The 21,338-nt window shown below is 42.2% G+C and overlaps 1 protein-coding gene across 2 annotated transcripts in view; it reads right to left on the bottom strand.

Annotated features, from left to right (window-relative positions):
• ZC3H12B (zinc finger CCCH-type containing 12B) overlaps positions 1-21,338 on the bottom strand; it is a 230,602-nt gene that overhangs the window by 10,634 nt on the left and 198,630 nt on the right. For both annotated transcript variants that reach the window (XM_082444936.1, XM_082444935.1), the window contains 3 exons: positions 3,559-3,698; positions 1,888-2,122; positions 1,119-1,225 (listed from right to left, as the gene is read on the bottom strand). In XM_082444936.1, the coding sequence (XP_082301062.1) occupies positions 1,119-1,225; positions 1,888-2,122; positions 3,559-3,698 (482 nt within the window). The remainder of the gene's footprint in view (positions 1-1,118; positions 1,226-1,887; positions 2,123-3,558; positions 3,699-21,338) is intronic.

Genomic DNA, 21,338 nt, shown 5'->3' with positions numbered 1-21,338 from the left:
TGTAACAATCTGGTCACTCAGGTTAGAGTTTTACTGTTTGGGGTTAAGGCAGAAAATTAACTGTTCATAAAGATGGGAGACAGACAACACCATGGTGGCATCACACACTGTGAGGGGAGAGGGAAGAAGTGGAAACCTGGGGAGGAAACTGCGATGCGAAAGCTAAGAGTTGAGCCATTGAACAGCCTTCATTTTCCTGTAATTCACAACTTTGCCTAGGCATAACCCACATGCTAAGGCAGTGTAGGGCAGCAGCAGGCAGGGTGGTTCAGTGCAAAGAGCACCGGCTTGGAGGCCGGTCAGACCTGAGTTTGAATTCCAGCTATGTCACTTACTAGCCCCATGACCTTGGTAAGTGATTTTACTTTCTGTGCCTCATTTTCCTATTATGTAAACAAGGTTCATAATAATGCCTTTATTATAGGGTCATTGTGAGGATTAAATGAAAATAATGAACATGAAATACTCTATGATATGAATAAATGATAGTTGAGAACAAACACCTAGTCATCCTATAAATAAATGACTATCCAAAAATAATGAACATTCAAAGTAGCCTCAGACCAGGCAGCCCATGTCATACTCTTAGGCTCACAAACTTTGTATCCCAGGGACTTGGGTAAGATCATGAAAGCACTCTAGAAAACTATATTTAAAAAAGGAAATGAAAATAAAATTTGTAAGTAAACTGGAAAGTACAGATTGGAAGAAAAGGGTATTATTAGTTGACAGAGTGTGCAGTCACCTGCCTGAAAGACACGTCCTTCTTCAGGCCAAACCCAATTTGGCATTACCCTTTCTGATTCCATAGGCCAAGTGGGTTTCTGCACATCCTTACACCCAGCAACCCTGCTCAGGACAGAGGCAGCTAGAACACATGCATCATTTTAACTAGTGACAATTATTCTTTCCTTCGATTCTAGTTACCTTTTCCTCATGCAATTTCTAAGATGTTTCTTTAAATGCCTAACTGATAATACATGAAGACACAGACTTTAACTAAGAAAGTGGACAAGCCAGGATTTTCCCTTTGAAAGGGAAACCTTGAAGAGAAAAGTATTCACAGAGTTCTTATGTTCCTCTCAGTACAGAACTTGGTTCTGCACATAGGTACTCACCATAAGGGCATGGTTGCTTCTTGTGTTCGGGAACAACGGGTCTCTTTCTTAAGAAGTTTTCAAGGCTTGGGCCATGGCGTCCTAAAGGATCATCTGGAGGCATAAATCTGGAAGCAAGCAAGCAAGAGGTAAACGTCTTCCATTCTGTCCCCACTATCCCTTATCAGGAGTTCAGACCATCACTACCTCTTGCCTATACTGTTGTCACAGCCTTCTAATGGCCCTTCCTGCCTCAAGTCTATCTTCTGCTAAGCCAGCAGTTCTTCCCTCTGTTTCCACTTGAACACAAAAAAGGAATGATTTTTCCCGTGCGTCATTCTTCTGTGGATTATAAGTTCCAGACATACTGGCATGCCTGCTGGTTCCCCCAACATGCAACCCACTTTCACATCTTTGTAGCTTTATTCATGATGTCTTCTTTACCTGAAATGCCCAGCAGCCCTCTTTCCTCTGCAGTAAACTTCATCTCAAATGTTATCTCCTCTGTGAGGCTTTTTCGTATCATTTCACATAGACAAAGCAATTTTAAAAAATTCTAACCATAGCACATATCACGACACATTGTGGGAATCTCTCTCTCTTCTCCAGTACACTTTGAGCCTCTTAAGGGTGAGTCCTGTTACTCATTCAGCCTTTTATCCCCATGGTGACCAGCATAATGCACTGTACACAGTAAGTGTCCAGCAAATGTTTATTGAAATGAAATGAAATCTATCCCTAGTAATAACTCGGATTTAGGCTATTCAGAGCCTACAGGAAAGAAACATACTTGTCATTCACAAAAGAATACATCAGCAACCGCTCCTCTATAAACTTCTTCCATTCTGGCTTTTCAATTTGAAGGTCTCGGTAGTTATCATTGGATACAATGATGCCATCAGAATCAAAAGCCAGTTTGACTATGAACCGGTCATCATAGCAAACAACTCTCCTGCCCTGGACCCTTCTGGATGGTGTGAAGACAAGAATCTTTTCCTTCTCCAGTTTACGTAGGATATCTTGATCTGTTGAAATATGGATTATACGCCAGAGGGTAGAAATAACCTTTGGAAATCAACAGCATTATCCCCATATTATAAATACAAAAGTTGGTACTAGATTAATATATTATTTGCCCTTAGAGAGAAAGTGGCCTCTATTCCTGGCTATGGCACCAATTTGGATTGTGACCTTAGGCAAGTTACCTTCCCCTTTGCATTCCAGTTTTCTTTCTGATAAAATGAAGGAAATAGATTCAATGGCATCTAAGTTTTTAAAACCTACCATGAACAGTGAGAAATAACACTGATACCCTAGCATTCTTGAGGCTTGTTTTGCCCTTTGGCTGAAGCACCAGCTTTTGGTTGCTGAAGAAACCAGGGCAGTATGCTGAGGATGTGTCAGCCAGAAGGAGAATAAAGCATCCCTCCTAGGGACAACATTTTTGCCTTCTGCCTGAGGGAAAGCCATGACTAAGGAAAAACTTAAGGGGTAGCATGTGAGTACTGACCCCTTTTCCTTTTACCTTCTTAATTACTGAGGAAAGAAGCCAGGATCCACTCTCAGACTGAGGCTGAGAGCCTGTTCAGCAGCTGGCAGATAGCTCCATGACACAGTTCTGACAGCCATTCACTGAACCTTCTCATTTTGCACAACAGGCAAGAGCTGATACTCAGAAGACTGGGTCATTTATGCTCTCAAATGCTGTAAAGAGCTAGCTTCATATACTACTACAAGTGAATGTAGTGATCCTCCTGCCAAGAGGGCCACATCATGACTTTTGTGGACTTTAGGCACTTTTGCCTTCATGGGTCCCTTCTTCCATTAAAGAAATATTAAAAATTATACTTTACAACTGGGTTGGTATAAAAACAAATAATCCAGTTAGGTACATTATTATACATTCATTGTTATATTCAATTTTCCCCTCTGATGTTAAAAAAATAATAAAATTAAAACTTTTACATGGGACCCTAAAAGTATCTATCATGGGCCCTAGGCACTGGGCCTACTGTGCCTCATGGATAAGTTCGCTCTGAATGCCATGGGACTTTTCTCTTTTTCTATTCTACCCCCTAATTTGCAAATCCCACAGTCACTTATCTGGTACAGAATAAGATCCATTGTCTACCATGGTTTCTTTAGTATTTTGGAAAACTCAGATTCATCCCCCTTTAGTCTGAAGTCTATGGTCAAATAGAAAAAACACTCCTTTTTTTCAACTGTGTGCTTTATTCTTTGCCTGAAATTGAAGTCTCTATTTAATTGCTGTATGCCACAGCACAATGGTTTATTTGGATCAGGAAAAATATGCTTTAAAATATACTTAATAAAAAACATTTTAAGTATACTTAATAAATTTAGAAAAGTAATTATCTAATTTGGGAGCATCAAAGTCTCCCCAAACTATCTTGACAGCTTTGCCTCTGGATGAGAAGAAATGACTTATTTGAAATGGTACCTGTAATTGGTGCATCAGGGCGGGATTGCTCCTTTCTCCACGCAGGCACAAATACAGTAATGTCTTTATGGCCTTTATCTAGAAACCATTCCACAGCAAGTTGTATTCCTCTGCAGGAGAACTCTTCTTTATTCCCATGGCTTCAGGAAGATAGAGAATGAGAGTAGAGAAGATTGACAACAGATAGCAAAGAAATACTCCAAACAGGCTTTTTCTTAGCACCAAGGCATTAATGACAGACATATTATTTCTTGAGGATGCCAAAAATGTATTTTTTAAAAAAACAAATTCTTTTTTATTCCATCATTACAAATATTGCCGTTATTATTACACATTCATTCAAACACCTCCCAACTTATAGCAGCTTTAGTGACAATTTCCTATCATTATTTCCGTTTTCTCTCATCTCTTTCTGTTTCTATTACCACTTTCTTTTCAAAGATTCAGATATTTATCAGATGAAAAAAGAAGAGGTGTCACCAGAGGTTTAGATAAAGTTTATATTGAGGATTAATTGGAGATGAATTTTAAGCACATATAATAAGCTTAAAAAATAACTGATAGCAAAAAAGACACACATAAATGCTGACTGAAAATAGTTATCACATTTAATTAAATATGATGTGCCAACAAAAGTCACAGTCTTGAAAATTTTAAGATGTGGGAAATGCTCACAGTGTAATGCTAAAAGATAAAAGAAAGAATTTGGACTACATGTAATGTAATCCAAATTTTATAGAAGAAAGTCTATGTACAGTATCCTTTCCTTATCGCGGTTTCACTATGTGCAGTTCCACTTACCCACGGTCAACTGCAGTCCAAAAATATTAAATGGAAAACTCCAGAAATAAATAATTCATAAGTTTTAAATTGTGCAATTCTGAGTGATGAAATCTGGTGCCATCCCATTCCATCCCGCCCCAGGAGGTGAATCATCCCTTTGTCCAACATATCCTATCTGTGAGTCACTTAGTAGCATCTCTGTTATCAGGTTGACTGTTGCAGTATCATAGTGCTTGTGTTCAAGTAACTCTTATTTTAGTTAATAATGGCTCCAAAGTGCAAGAGTAGTGGTGCTCGCAATTTGGATATACTGAAGAGAGGCCATAAAATGCTTCCTTTAAGTGAAAAAGTGAAAGTTCTTGACTTAAGGAATGAAAAAAAATCATATGCTGAGGTTGCTAAGGTCTACTGTAAGAACGAATCTTCTATCCATGAAATTGTGAAGAAAGAAAAAGAAATTCATGCTAGTTTTGCTGTCGCACCTCAAACTGCAAAAGTTAAGATGGAAAAGACACTGAATTTGTACAATAAGATATTTAAGAGGGAGACACACTCATACAACTTTATTACAATATACTGTTATAATTGTTCTATTTTATTATTAGTTATTGTTGTTAATCTCTTACTGTGCCTAATTCATAAATTAAACTTTATCATAGGTATGTATGTATAGGAAAAAGCAGGGTATATACCAAACAGGGTTTGGTATTATCCCTAGTGTCAGACAACCACTGGGGTTCTTGGAATGTAACCCCCGTGGATAACAGGGGACTACTGTAAAAAGTTAGAAAAAATATTGTAGCAAGGAAGAGCCAATTTTGACTCCATGTTGGATCTGTTTCTTCGACTTTAGCCTTTGCTTTTCGTTGCTTTTGTTATTATAATCATACATAACGGCCTGCCTCAGGGAACCCTACCCACCTGTGAATGGCTGCAAGAAAAAAGAAATTAACACATCCCCTCCCCAAGGCTGGCCATTCCAGATGTTTTTCAAGACTGATGGCCCTTTTTACTTTACTTCCTCCCCACTTCTCCCTCTCTATTCTGACTTTTTACTTTACTTCCCTCTCTGATTCTATAAAAGAAACTGGCATCCAGACCCCGATAAGATGGGTTTCTGGGGGGACCCTAGTCTGCCATCTTCTCAGTCTGCCGGCTTTCCGAATACAGTCGCTATTCCTTGTCTCAACACCTCGTCTCCCAATTTATTGGCCTGTTGTGCGGCGAGCAGAGCGATCTTGGACTCGGTAACAAATTTAGCTTAGCCAGCCAGGAGCCTTGCTACTCATGGCTAGGCGGCGCCAGTCAGGGAATATTGGGGCAAGGCCCTAGCAGCTGCGGGGACCATTTGTCCTGAAGATCTTCCCTTCAAAATTCCCTGAAGCGGCACCGGCTACCCCAGCTCTTGGCAGTTGAAGCAAGGAACAGACAAACTTCTATGAGTCGACAGACTCGATTTTGGAGAGTAAGTCGCTCTGGCGTGCACATTAGAACATATTCCCCCCTCAATTTGGGCTTCTCCTTTATGGGACAAACCAGTTTTTTTGGTTGGGGTACCCTGTTGGAGAGGGGAATTGTTGTTGGACTCTACCTGATTTTGAGAACCGGTTTGTTGGGTTTGGTTTTAGTTTTGTGTGTGTTGATGTTGGAATTTGTGCTTTTTGTGTTGGAATATGTGTCTTTTGTGTTCTGGTGTTATCAAACTTATAAAAATGGGAAATACTCCATCTATCCCAAAGGAGAGCCCTTTGGGGCATATATTAGATAAATGGGCAAAACATAGCTGTGAGCCTATGACTAAGAAAGATATGATATACTATTGTAATAGGGTGCGGATCCAATATATGCTAGGATCAGAAGAACAATGGCCCCTGAATGGCTCACTCAATTATTATATGATATCGCAGTTAGAAATGTTTTGCAAAAGAGCAGGGAAAAGAGATGAGATTCCATATGTAGAAGCATTTATGCTATTGCATCAGGAGGAAAAGGAGTCAGAGGGCTGCCACCTTATGGTGCAGCGGTCTGAAAGAAAACCTAAGGGGGAACCTAGTCTACAAGGGGAAGAGGGAGAAAATGAGAGTGGGGGTATGTTATTTCAAAACTTAAACCTCCCTCTAGCCTATCCAGCTCCCCCAATGGCCGAGCAAACTGCACCGGCAGTTGTTCCAACTGCCCTCCGACCCATGCCGCCAACATATTCACCACCTCCTATTTCCCTTACCCATGGGGATCAAATAGTAGTTTCTATATTAACCCCTGGAGCACAGGAACCTGGTTTAGTATCACCATCTAAGACCAGACAGAGCACCCAGTTTGGACCGGGAGCCGTTTCCGCAGCAGGGCAATTTCCCTTGCTCCGATATCCTCTAAGAGGCCCGGGGACTCCCTTGGACTTGAGGCGCCCAACTCTAATTTTCCCACAAGAGCCCCCAGGTAACATTGACAGTGAGGAATAAGTTGATTGACCTTCTAATAGATACGGTGTCGCATATTCTGTGGTAAACACCAAAGTGGCACAGAAAACATCTCAGTCTATCCCGGTCATGGGAGTTTCTGGAGAAGTACAAAACCATTTGTTCTTACAACCTCTAGAATGCCAACTAGGAGACTTCACCATACAGGGCCATGGATCCCGAATGAATTTGGATCCCTCCTCCCTCAAGGTACAGGCCCTTCTGGCTATGCATTTCATGGCCCAGTCTGCCCCAGCCATCAGGCGCAAAATTCAGAAAGCAACTGCTGGTCTTCAGACTCCAAAGAACGATTTGCTCCAATTGGCTTATTTGGTTTTCAATAATAAGTATATGGCCAAAAATGCTGAACGCACGGAGAGAAATATGCAAAAGGTGCAAATGATTGCAGTGGTTTTGTCTGCTCAGAGACCACCAACTGCGAGGCCGGCTTTTCCTGGACCACTAGGCCCATGAATACCCAGACAGGACCAATGTGCCCTGTGTGGACAAAAGGGGCACTGGAAGGAGAGTTGCGATCGATGTGCTCTTTGAAAACAGCCAGGGCATTGGAAGAAGGAATGCCCCAGACACCAGAGAGTGATGGGGGCCCCTCGGCCATTGACGGGGTTTCACAATCAGAAGACTGAGGGAGCCCGAGGCCAAAAGTGGCTCTGCCTAGAGATACCATCTACATAATAAATGTTGAGCCTTGGGTGGTCATTGATGTGGCAGGCCTCCTGATAGAATTTTGCTTATAGATACTGGTGCAACCTTTCCGGTCTTAACCCAAAGGATTGGAAAACTTAGTAACCATAAAGAGTATGTAATGGGGGTGTCAGGGAAAAGGCAGGGCCACACTTTCCTGGAACCCCTTTTGTGCAACATCAATGGCCAGCTGTTTTTACATTCCTTTCTGTTTGTGCCTGATTGTCCCATCCCTTTAATGGGAAGAGGTTTATTAACTAAGTTAGGGGCCACTATGTTTCTTGAGGGGCAAGGGAACCACCCTCACAAATTTCTTAAACCTAAGGAAGATCCTCAAAAATGTTTGTACATAGATTACCAAAATAGGAGGCCACTGGTCTGACTAAATTAACCATAGCTGATATTCAGATCCTGATTGGAATTTTGGAAGAGGCCTTCTCCCCTAACCTAAATGAGGAAAAGTAAAACTTTCCAACATAGGTAAATGGGTATGTTAGTCCTTCAGTATCATTGAGGTAGCCACACAATTCTTTGAAAAAAGAAAAACAAAACTGTCCTTGTTTTACAAATGTAGTCTTTACAAGACCAGGAGTGTGGCTCCAAAAATAATCCAAAACCCACCAATCCTTTTACCACTCCCAAACCTTCCCTATTTATCTTAAGAGGCTTGTAAGTATTAAACAAAGAGGAAACAAAGTCATCCTAAGAGAAACTTGCCTGTGTCTTTGAGATGCCAATGTGCTATCTGGTCTTCTCAGGAACCCTTATCTATGCCATCGTTTTAAAATGCAAATTTTGAAAAAGAGGGTAAAGTAATTTAGAACTTGACTTGTTTTCCATAAATATTAGTAAAAAGGGTTTAGCCATCTAGACAAGCGAGCTTGATTTGTTCCATCTGCCAGAAACCCAACTTTAATCCAACCTCTTAAAAGATAGGTTCCTTACCCAGAGAGGGAAAAGAGGAAAGAAAATAGGCAGTCCCAATTATTGGCAGCCTTACAGGGGCAACCCCCATCCAGAGAAACCCTGACCCGTCCTAGCAGAAGCCAAGACTGATGCTGGGTCTGCAGAAAACCTGGCTACTGGGCGAGGGAATGCTTCCACAAGGGCAAGTCTCCTAAGACGCCTTGTCCAAAATGCCAAAAAAGTGGCCATTGGGGAGCCAACTGCCCCTTGGGCCAAAGGGCTCAGGGACCAGGGGCAGCCCCTCAGATGACCCTGGATTGACGGGACCCTCTGCTCCAAATGGTCCCCCCTGTTTAACATCAGTATTAATGGGTTGGAACCAAGGGCGAACCTGGATGTGGCAGGTAGGGCCATATCTTTCTTATTGGATACAGGGGCCGCCTACTCTGTCCTAGTTTTCCTTCTCTGGACCCTTCTCCTCTGACTCCTGTGAGGTTACAGGAGTCTCAGGTAAACTTACTACTAGGCCCTTTACCGTCCCTTTGTGTTGTTACTGGGAAGGATATACTTTCTCTCATTCCTTCCTGGTCATACCTGAATGCCCCCACCCACTGTTAGGTAGGGACATCATGAACAAGCTGGGAACCAGACTGGTACTTGGGGGAACCACCCTAGTAACACCCCTCCAGTTCTTAGTCTTAGAGACACAGCCCCCTCTGAGAACTGGCACACCAGCCTTAGCTAAGTTGCCAGTAGACCCCCAGGTCTGGGCTGATAGAATCCCGGGGAGAGCTATAACCGCCTCCCCAGTGCTTATCACCTTAAAGGACCCAACCTCTTTCCCCAATCAGAAACAATATCCAATTTGCCCAGAAGCCCAAAGGGGACTGCAGCCTCTCATATCCAGATTTTTACTACAGGGGCTACTTATTCCTTACAGTTCTCCTTGCAACACCCCTATCTTACCTGTTAAGAAGCCAAACGGAGAATACAGACTAGTCCAAGACTTAAGAGCTATCAATGAGGCAGTTGTCCCACTCCATCCGGTAGTTCCCAACCCATACAACTTGTTGGGGACCATCCCAGGCACAGCCTCCTGGTTTACTGTGTTAGACTTAAAGGATTCTTTCTTTTCCATACCTCTGTACCCCCAGTCCTACTACCTCTTTGATTTTGAGTGGCATGAGGAAGGGAATAGAGGACAACAACTCACCTGGACAGTCCTACTTCAAGGGTTCTGAGACAGCCCTCACCTTTTTGTCCAGGCCCTGGCCAAGGACCTCCAAGATCTACATCTGGCGGAAGGGATTATCATCCAGTATGTGGATGACCTTCTTATTTGCTCCCCAGACCATGAGAGAGCCTTAACTCATGCTACCCAGACCTTCAATTTTTTGGCCAAAAAAAGCTATAAAGTTTCTAAGTCTAAGGTCCAATTGGCACAGCAGGAAGTCAAATATCTGGGAGTAATCCTCTCCCCAGGGGAATGAAGTATCTCCCCAGATAGAATACAAGGGATTTAGATCTGCTGGAACCAACTATCTGAAAGCAGCTCTGAGCCTTTTTAGGTCTCATGGGGTGTTACAGACTATGGATTCCTAACTACGGACTAAAAGCACAACCTCTATGAGGCCTCGAAAGGAAAATCTGACTCTAAACCTCTGCTCTCGGGCCCTAGCCAAACCCAAGATTTCTAACAGCTAAAGACATTACTATCTCAGGCCCCAGTCTTGGGAATCCCAAGAACTGATAGACCTTTCCAACTATTTGTGGCAGAAAAACAAGGGATGGCTTTAGGAGTCTTAACTCAGGAACTTGGCCCTGTCTGGAGACTTATAGCATATCTGTCAATGAGACTGTACCTGGTGGCCACTGGATGGCCCAACTGTCTTAGGGTAGTTGCTGCCTTGGCCTTATTAGTGGAAGAAGCCTCCCCTGACAGTATATACCTCCCATCAGGTTACCTCTCTCAGAAGAGAAAGGCCATTTCTGGCTCACAGATAGCAGGATCCTCAAATATCAGGCATTACTGTTGGAGAATCCAGACTTACGTGTCATGGTCTGCTCCTCTTTAAATCCAGCTACCATGCTCCCCCTGTCTGAAGAAGGTCTACCAGTTCACCAATGTGAAGACAATATATCATTCCTTGTTGCCCCGACAAGATCTAACTGATATTCCACTACAAAACCTGAGGAGGTTTGGTTTACTGATGGAAGTAATTTTGTTTCTGAAGGATGTAGAAGGGCAGTGTATGTGGTGGTCTCCTTGACACAGGTTATTGAGGCCCGGACTCTTCCCCCAGGGACCTCAGCCCAATTGGCAGAAATAATTGTTTTAAACCAAGCCTTAACCTTGGCTGAAAATAAGGCCCTTAATATATATACTGACTCTAAATATGCTTTTTTGGTTCTGCATGCTCATGCTGTTATCTGGAAGTAATGTGGCTACTTGATGGTCCAAAACAATCCAGTTAAGTATGGACCTCAAATTCTCTCCCTCTTGGAGGTAGTCCTCAAGCCTTCCCAGGTAGCAGTGATTCATTGCAGAAGTCACCAGAAGGGTGACGATGAAATAACAAAAGGAAATCGGCTAGCTGATCAGGCTGCCTGACAAGCAGCCCTTCAGACCTTTGTGATAGATGGTGCCTTAGTTCCTTCCCTTAGTTCTTTCCCTTCCCTGTCTTACCTGCCTAAGGAAATCAAATGGGCCATAAATCATGGGTACCACCTTGACCCAGATGGATGGTACTGGAGAGAGGACTTAACTCACCTGCCCCAATCGCTCCAATGGAAAATTATTAAATTTTTGCATGAGGCCTGTCACCTTGGGAGAGATGCCTCATACCAGATTGTTTCTTCTATCTTCTCTGGGAAGGGACTTTATGATGTAGTTAATAAGGTAACCTCATCATGCCCTATTTGTCTGACTAACAATCCTCAGGGAAATAAGCCACCCCCCTTGGCCCTTCTAGCTCAGAGACACAGAACATATCCAGGGGAAGACTGGCAAATGGACTTTACAATGGTTCCTCCCTACTGAGGATATAAGTACATTTTGGTGTTTGTGGACACCTTTACTGGTTGGGTGGAAGCTTTCCCCACCAGGACAGAAGAAGCTTCAGAGGTAGCCCAGAAGCTTTTAACTGAAATCTTCCCTAGATTTGGCCTCCTGCTCTCTCTTCAGAGTGATAATGGTCCTGCCTTTGTTAACCAAATTATTCAGCAGATATCCAAGGCTCTAGATATTGAGTACCACTTTCATTCTTCCTGGAGACCCCAATCCTCAGGAAATGTAGAAAGAGCCAACCAACATTTAAAGAATACCTTAAGAAAAATAACCCAAGAGACCTCCCTCAGTTGGAAGGAAGCCTTCCCTATTGCTCTTTTAAGGGTCAGAACATCCCCAAAGGCCTTACTTAACCTTAGCTCTTATGAAATGCTGTATGGTAAGCCTTTCTTATGAGGGGACCTACTGATGTACTCTGTCACCTCCTTTGGACAATTCCAAAAAGCCCTCCAGAAATATGTGGTAAAAAGGCTTCCTTCCCCAGAGTCTTCTCCTTGCCTCTACTCTGCAGGAACACAAGTATTCATCAAAACTTGGAAGAATGGCTCTCCTGGTTCTCAACTTCAGCTGACCTGGAAGGGACCCTATCCAGTCTTGCTCTCTTCTCCTACAGCTGTTAAAGTACCAGGGATCGCCAGTTGGATCAGCCTGAAGTGATCCAGTGTCTTTAGAGGAATTTTTTTGGTTTGCAGGTATACGCCTCTTAGAGAGAAGCATTCTCAATCTTACCATCATGGTCCAGGAATCCTGGAAGGCTACGGTAGCAGCCATTGAGGAGCAACAGTCAGCCCTAGATTCTCTGGCTGAGGTGGTTTTACAAAATAAGACGGCCCTCAATGTTATAACACAGCGGTCCCCGACATTTTTGGCATCAGGGACTAGTTTCATGGAAGACAATTTTTCCACAGACTGGGTGGGGGGCAGGGATGGTTCAGGCAGTAATGTGAGTGATGGGGAGCAGCAGATGAAGCTCCAGTCGCTTGTCCGCCACTCACCTCCTGCTGTGTGGCGTGGTTCTTAACATGCCACAGACCGGTACCGATCCGCAGCTAGGGAGTTGGGGACCCCTGTTATAACAGCTGAGGCCAGAGGTGTCTGTGCCCTGCTAAATGAAACATGCTGCTTCTGTTAATACCTCCAGCCAGGTTGAAGAAAACCTTCTGGTTTTAAAGAAAAACATCAAAATAATAGAAGATCTGAAAGAGAGAGCAGGGCAGGGCCCTAGCTGGCTTTCTACCCTACTCTCCTCTATGGAGACCCAGATATGGACATGGCTGTTGCCCTTGTTGGGACCATTAGTCCTGACAGCCTTTGTTTTGTTATTAGGCCCTTGTATCATAAAGTTACTTGTTCGACTCATTTCAGAACGCATACAGGCTGTTCGATTCCAAATGGTTCTGCGAGGTAGCTACCAGCCCATTCAGCCTGACCCTGAGACCAAGATCTACATGGGACCCCTTGATGGTCATCACTCCAGCCTACCTCCTAGCTGAAGGAGAGCAAGAGGAGGGACCCAATCAAGACTCCGCCCCTTAACAGCAGGAAGCAGCCAGAGCAGTCATCGCCCATGTCCCAAAGAATTGGGTCCCATACTCTTGAGGGGGGAATGTTAGGTAGTTAGTCAGACATTAACAGCAAGGAGGTGACAGTGGTGAAAAGACAAGAAGGAAACAATCAAGTCCTACCCCAACCCTCTGGGCACCCTGCCCTGACATTAGGAGCAAGGAGGCAACAGTAGCAAAAAGACAAGAAGGGAGTAGTCGAGTCACACCTCAACCATCTGAGGACCCTGCCCTGACATTAGCAGCAAGGAGGTGACAGTGGTAAAAAGACAAGGGGGGAATAGTCAAGTTACACCCCACCCAGAATGGGTGAAACCATGGTCAGGTGATGGGCAACATATCCTGATACAGATAAAGAGGGAACCCAATAACACGAGGGAACTTCTCTGGGCTGCACATGCCCAGACCAGACAGGCATATAACCTATAGTAAACCCAAACTCATTATACCATCATTATAATAAAATCTGTATGTCGTTTTGCTCCACCCCCCCCCCCACTCTGGGTAGGCTTTTCTTAGTGAATTAAGGGTAAGGGCATGCAGAATAATGAACTTGTTACATAGTTCGGGACTGTCAATCAAATAATGATCCCCTGTCACTCACCCATGATCACGACCCACCTCCTCACAGAACGCTCCTTACAAACACTCTTAAGCCTGTACAGGAGTGCTGGTTTCACTTCACAGAAATAGCTCACTCTCTCTCTGAGAGTGTAACTATGCTTTAATAAACTTTGCTTTGCACTTAAGCCCAAAGTGGTAGCCTGCAATTCTTTGCTTGCTATCACAAGGACAGAGATTGCTGGTCTGGGTCTTCCTTTGACCTCCTTGGTTGAAGCTATTTGACACAATGCACGCCAACCTAGTAACACTATATAAGGGCTCAGTATGCAAAGTTTAGAGATCAATAAATATTTAAGGAATAAATGAATGAAAAAAATGGAAAATAAACAAATCCTGCAAGATGACCTGTTTTAGCCTGAACCTGCAAAATGTCCTTTTGCAAATTTAAAAAGCTAGGACCTAAAATCCTATCTTAAAAGCAATATAAAACCTAGGACTTGAAAGTTACAGAATGTTTTAGTGACACTACAACTCACTTTGTTCTGTCAAGTGGCTTAGATATGTCTCACGATCTAGGTTCCAAGCCAAATTCTGTCTAGCAGATGGGTCACTGGCCTCTCTCTCTGACTTTTTTTTTTTGTAGGGTTCAAATATTTGGGCTTCTCCTAGACTTAAAAAAGAATATGGTGGGGCGGCTTCCCTGGTGGCCCAGTGGTTAAGAATCCACCTGCCAATGCAGGGGGCACAGGTTCAAGCCCTGGTCTGGGAAGATCCCACATGCCGCAGAGCAACTAAGCCTGTGCACCACAACTACTGAGCCTGAGTGCTACAACTACTGAAGGCTGCATGCTTAGAGCCCATGCTCTACAACAAGAGAAGCCACCACAATGAGAAGCCTGTGCACCACAATGAAGAGTAGCCCCCACTCACCACAATTAGAGAAAGCCCATGCACAGCAATGAAGACCCAACGCAGCTAAGAAAAAAAAAATGGTGGCGTTTACATTTGAAAGCCTTAACTCCACTGAAATGGATCCCCCCCTCCAACACCCAAGGAAACAGCTCTCTGAATTAACAAACCCTTTAGGATTTTACCATACATCAGTATGTGAATTACAGGTACACCACTATTGCAAATGTTAAACAAATGCTATTAATGACAAAGCATCATGATTTCAATGCAGTCTCATCCAACACACTGAGGAACAAGAGACATCAATATGTAGTTTGTCTAAGTACCAATCTCATGATAAGTTATATGAGAATGGGGAAAACAAAATGAATTCAGATTAATGGCACTTAAAAAATCATGAGCAGACTATGGCACTGAACTTTTGACCATGTGAAATGTGATTGCAGAATAAATGGGACTCATCAGTAACTTTCCTAGTCAGACAAGGAGTAGATGCTAACAAGGACACAGTTGGCAATTAAAAAAAAGATCATGTTGTCCATTATGCACTATTTTTACATGCTCCTAAAAATAAGGTTGAGTGCTGATTTTTTTTTGCTTTCTTTAAATTGTGTGAGGTATCTTTAATATAGTAAATCAACTACTATAAAAGACAAAAGTTTATCTTCCTATCAGCATGAGAGTTTACTATTGGCAAAGACTAGATATGTTGAAACTAATTACCTTGGTAATTAATCTCTTCATTATTCCTTACAAAGCAAAAGAACCAAAAAGTGTCCTTCATAATCAGCAATCCTTGAACAGAACTCCAAAGACAAGGAAGATCTTATATCACCATGAATTCAAAGTTCTCAAAGAAGTCCTGGGTTCTTATCACCACCTCCAAAACACAAAACACTTAAAGGAGAGTGGGTCTTGGGAAATGGGTCCAATCTAAAGTGTTTTGGTTGGCCTTATCTGGTAAAAAATTGATTTTAGCAGATCCATACCTCTTCCCTTCAAGAATCACTCTAGTTTATGCCTATTAGGGAGGGGGGCAAAGTTACCTTTGGTCCTTTGGACACAGAAATCACTCTCTGCTTTTCACCACCCACTGCATCATTCTGATTCCTGGAATATTGTGTACAGGTCACTTAACTTTCTTGTTACTATGCTTCTAGTTTCCCCTCATTAAAACAGGGGAGATGTCTAGCCTCCTTTACACAGCCTATTATGATGCTGTGGTTTTTAAACACATTTTAAAAAGGGGGAATCAAGATGGCAAAGTAGGAGGACGTTTGTGGGAGCTCACCTTACCCCACAAACACATCAAAAATGCATCTACATGTGTAGCAACTCTCACTGAAAACTAACTGGGGGCTGGCAGAAAGGCTCTTCTACAACCAAGGCTATAAAGAAAGATCCGCAAGGAGTCAGGCAGAGAGGAGAAATGATCAGGTTGGGACCTGCGCTACTAGCGGGGGACATAGAAGAAGAGGGGTATATCATAGGCTTGGAGATACTCCCTAGGAAGCGAGTGGATGCCAAATATATGGTTCTTGTCACATATTTGGCATTCCAGCACTGGGGTCTCACACTGGGAAGATGAGTCCCCTTAGCTTGTTTGAAAACTGGTGGGACTTACTAGAGGTGCTGTGAGAAACTGAGACTCCATCATGAACAGTATGCACGCACACTTCCTTGCTCCCAGGAGCAAGGCAAAGAAAGCATATTGAAAACAGCCTGGGGCTCTGGCTGGTTTCTCACAACTGCCCCAGCGTCCACTCCAGCCCTCACTGGGCTACTGTTCCAACTCCACTTTCTCTGGCTCTGCTCTCCACTAGGGTGGAGGTGCTGTTGCTGGGGGAGAGTGCACACTTAGAGGGAATGGGACCAGCTTGGACCCAACCCTTAGGGCTTCTACTCCAGCATCTTGGACCCCAGCCCCATGCCCAATAGGGTGGTGACAACCATTGATCATAGGAAAAGCCCCAGCTCACATCTGTTTCTGGCTCTAGCTCCTCCATATCCAGCCCTACCATCAACTAGGGTGGTAGCTGTCAGCACACTCCAGGGGAAGATGTGACCTGTGCTCATTTCAGATCCAGCTCTCCCACCAAAGTCACTGGGCACACACAGACTGCATAAGGACACTCTCACAGAAGGACACCCCTTCAAGATCAGGATAAGTAACTGTTTCACTTAATTCTATAGAGACAGAGAAAGTTAAACAAAATGAGAAGACAAAGGAATGTGTTTCAAATGAATGAAAAAGAACCTGCTTCTGAAAAAAAACCCCTAATGAAACAGAGGTAAATAATTTACTAGATAAAGAGTACAAACCATTAGTAATAAGAAGGCTAACTGAACTTGGGAAAAGAATAGACAAGCAAAATGAGAATTTTAACAAGGAACTAGAAAATATAAAAAAGAACTGGTCAGAGTTGAAGGATACAATAACTGAAATGAAAAACACATTGGAGGGAATTAACAGCAGACTAAGTGATACAGAAGATGGCATAAGTGATCTGGAAGATAGTCTAATGGAAACCACCCAATCAGAACAGTAAATAGAAAAGCAAAATTAAAAAAAATGAGGATAGTTTAAGGGATCTATGGGACAACATCAAGCATAGTAACATTAACATAAGGGTCCCAGAAGGAGAGGAGAGAGAGTAAGAGGTAAGGAATGTAGTTGATGAAGTTATGGTTGAAAAATTCCAGAAGAAGAAGAGATTTCCACTCACAGGGAGCACAGAGAGTCCCAAACAACATGAACCCAAAGAGACACATACCAAGGCACATCATAATTAAAATGGCAAAAGTTAAAGACAAAGAAAGAATTTTAAAGGCAGCAATAGAAAATCAAGAGTCACATACAAGGGAACTCCCCCAAAGCTATCAGCTGATGTTTCTGCAGAAACTTTGCAGGCCAGAATGGAGTGGCATGATATATTTAAAGTGCTGAAAGCGAAAAACCTACAACCTAGGATACTATACCCAGAAAAGATGTTCAGAATTGAAGGAGAGAAAAAGCACTTCTGAGACAAACAAAAACTAAAAGAGTTCATCAATATTAAACTGACCCTACAAGAAGTTTTAAAAGGTATTTTCTAAGTAGAAAATAAAAGGTTACAACAAGAAGTAGAATTTATAGGAAAGAAATAGTCCTGCTAATAAAAGCAAATATATAGTAGATGTGGTGGATCAACAATTTACATAAGCAAGTATGAGATTAAAAGACAACAGTTGTAAAATAAACTATAATTACAATAGAGAGTTAAGAGGTAGACATGAAGATATAAAATATGACATAAAAAACACAGACTGTGGGGGAGGGGAGTATAAAATGTAGATTTTTAAGAATGTGTTTGAACTTAAATGACTATCAGTTTAAAACATGACCTATACATTTAGTTATAGGTCAACATATACAAACCCCATGGTAATCTCAAGTCAAAAACCTATGATAGGGACTACCCTGGTGGTACAGTGGTTAAGAATCCACCTGCTAATGCAGGGGACATGGGTTTGAGCCCTGCTCCAGGAAGATCCCACATGCTGTGGAGCAGCTAAGCCCAGGTGCCACAACTACTGAGCCTGTGCTCTAAAGCCCATGAGCCACAACTACTGAGCCCGTGTGCCACAACTACTGAAGCCCACGTGCCTAGAGCCCATGCTCCACAACAAGAGAAACCACCACAATGAGAAGCCCGCACACCGTAACGAAGAGTAGCCCCCGCTCGCCATAACTAGAGAAAGCCCGCATGCAGCAACGAAGACCGAACACAGCCAAAAATAAATAAATAAATTTATAAACAACAACAACAAAAACCTATGATAGATACACAAAAACTAGAGAGAAAGAAACACAAGCATACCACTAAAAAACCATCAAACCACAAGAGGAAGAAAAGAATAGAGAAGAACTACAGAAACCACCAGAAAACAAGTAACAAAATGGCAATAAGTACATACTTATCAATAATCACTTTAAAAGTCAATGGATTAATGCTCCAAATCAAAAGATACTATATATACAAAACCCTAAAATCTCCACAAAAAACTACTAGAATTAATAAATGAATTCAGTAAGGTTGCAGGATACAAAATTAATGTAAAGAAATCTGTTGCATTTCTATACACTAAAAATGAACTGTTGGAAAGAGAAATTCAGGAAACAATCCCGTCCACCATCACATCAAAAAGAATAAAATAGCTAGAAATAAAGCTACTTATGGAGGTAAAAGGCATGTACTCAGAAAACTGTAAGACACTGATGAGAGAAATTGAGGAGGACACAAACAGATTGAAAGATATACCCTGTTTTTAAATTGGAAGAATTAATACTGTTAAAATGACTATATTACCCAAAGCAACCTACAGATTAAATGCAATCCCTAACAAAGTATCAAGGGCATTTTTCACAGAACTACAACAAATAACTTAAAAATTTGTATGGAAACACAAAAGACCCCTAATAGCCAAAACAACTTGAGAAAGAAGAACAGAGCTGGAGAAATAACACTCCCTGAATTCAGACTATACTACAAAGCTACAGTAATCAGAACAGTATGGTACTGGCTCAAAAACAGACACATAACTCAATAGAAAAGAATAGAGAGCCTAGGAAAAAAACACACACTTATGGTCAATTAATGTACAACAAAGGAGGCAAGAATATACAATGGAGAAAAGACAGTCTCTTCAATAAGTGGTGCTGGGAAAACTGGACAGCTACATATAAGAGAATGAAATTAGAACATTCTCTAACATCACATAAAAAATAAATTCAAAATGAATTAAAGACCTAAATGTAAGACCGTAAACCATAAAACCACTAAAGGAAAACATGGGCAGAACACTCTTTGATATAAATCAGAGCGATATGTTTTTGGATCTGTTTCCCAAAGCAAAGGAAATAAAAGTAAAAATAAACAAATGGCACCTAATTAGACTTAAAAGCTACTGCACAGCAAAGGAAACCTTTGACAAAATGAAAAGGCAACCTACTGAATGGGAGAAAATATTTGTTAGTGATACGACTGATATGGGGTTAATGTCCAAAATATATAAACAGCACATACAACTCAACATAAAAAAGCCAAACAACTCAATTAAAAAATGGGCAGAAGACCTGAATAGACATTTTTCCAAAGAAGACATACAGATGGCCAACAGGCACATGAAAAGATGCTCAACATTGCTAATCATCTCTGAATTCCAAATAAAAACTAAAGTGAGACATCACCTCACACCTGTCAGAATGGCTATTGTTAAAAGGACCACAAAAAATAACAAGTGTTGGTGAGGATGTGGAGAAAAGGGAGCCCTACTGTACTGTTGGTGGGAATGTACACTGGTGTAGCCATTATAAAAATACTAAGGAGATTCTTCAAAAAACTAAAAATAGCACTACCATATGATCCAGCCATTCCATCCCTGTGTATATATCTGAAGAGAACAAAATCACTGATTTGGAAAAAATATATGCACCCCAATGTTCATAGCACCATTATTTACAATAGTCAAGATATGGAAGCAACCTTAGTGTCCATAAACAGATGATTGGATACAGAAGCTGTGGTATATATACAATGAAATATTATTCAGCCTTAAAAAAGAATGAAATTTCGTCATTTGCAACAACTTGGATGGACCTAGAGCATATTATGCTTAGTGAAAAAGTCAGATAGAGAAAGGCAATTACTGTATGCTACCACTTATATGTGGAATCTAAAAAATAAAACAAATGAATGAATATAGCAAAACAGAAACAGACTCACAGATATAGAGAACACACTAGTGGTTATCACTGGGAAGAAGGATGGGGGAGGGACAATATAGGGGTAGGAGATTAAGAGGTACCAAGTACTATGTAAAAAATAAATAAGATACAAGGATTTATTGTACAGCACAGAGAAGAGTCATCATAGAGAAACAGTCAGTATTTTATAATAACTATAAATGTAGTAAAATGTTGAATTTTACTATACTGATTCAATACTATACAATACTGAATCACTATGTTGTACACCTAAAACTAATATAGTATTGTAAATAACTGTACTTTACTAAAAAATAAAAATATAATATTTGAAAAAAGAATTCTGCAAATGTATTCCCTGCTACTAGAAACTATGTCAGATGGATTTGAGAAGATGGCAGAAGAATAAGACGCGGAGATCAACTTCCTCCCCACAGATACATCAGAAATACATCTACATGTGGAACTGCTCCTATAGAACACCCATTGAACCCTGGAAAAAGACCTCAGACCTCCCAAAAGGCAAGAAACTCCCCACGTACCTGGGTAGGGCAAAAGAAAAAAGAAAAAACAGAGGAGACAAAAGAATAGGGACGGGACCTGCACCAGTGGGAGGGAGCTGTGAAGGAGGAAAGGTTTCCACACACTAGAAGCCCCTTTGTGGGCAGAGACTGTGGGTGGTGGAGGGGGGAAGCTTTGGAGCCACGGAGGAGAGCACAGCCACAGGGGAGCGGAGGGCAAAGCGGAGAGACTCCCACATGGAGGATCAGTGCCGACCAGCACTCACCAGCCCGAGAGTCTTGCCTGTTCACCCGTTGGGGCAGGCAGGGGGTGGAAGCTGACACTCTGGCTTCGGTCGGATTGCAGGGAGAGGACCGGGGTTGGCGGCGTGAACACAGCCTGAAGGGGGCTAGTGCACCACGGCTAGCCGGGAGGGAGTCCAGGAAAAAATCTGACCTGCCGAAGAGGCAAGAGACTTTTCTTCCCTCTTTGTTTCCTGGTGCGTGAGGAGAGGGGATTAAGAGCACTTCTTAAAGGAGCTCCAGAGACGGGAGCGAGTTGCGGCTATCAGCACGGAC

This window comes from Balaenoptera physalus (assembly GCF_965194825.1).
Source record: "Balaenoptera physalus genome assembly, chromosome: X".
NCBI classification, from domain to species: Eukaryota; Metazoa; Chordata; class Mammalia; order Artiodactyla; family Balaenopteridae; genus Balaenoptera; species Balaenoptera physalus.
Note: the sequence above shows the minus strand (reverse complement) of the source record. Positions and strands in the feature narration are given on the sequence as shown.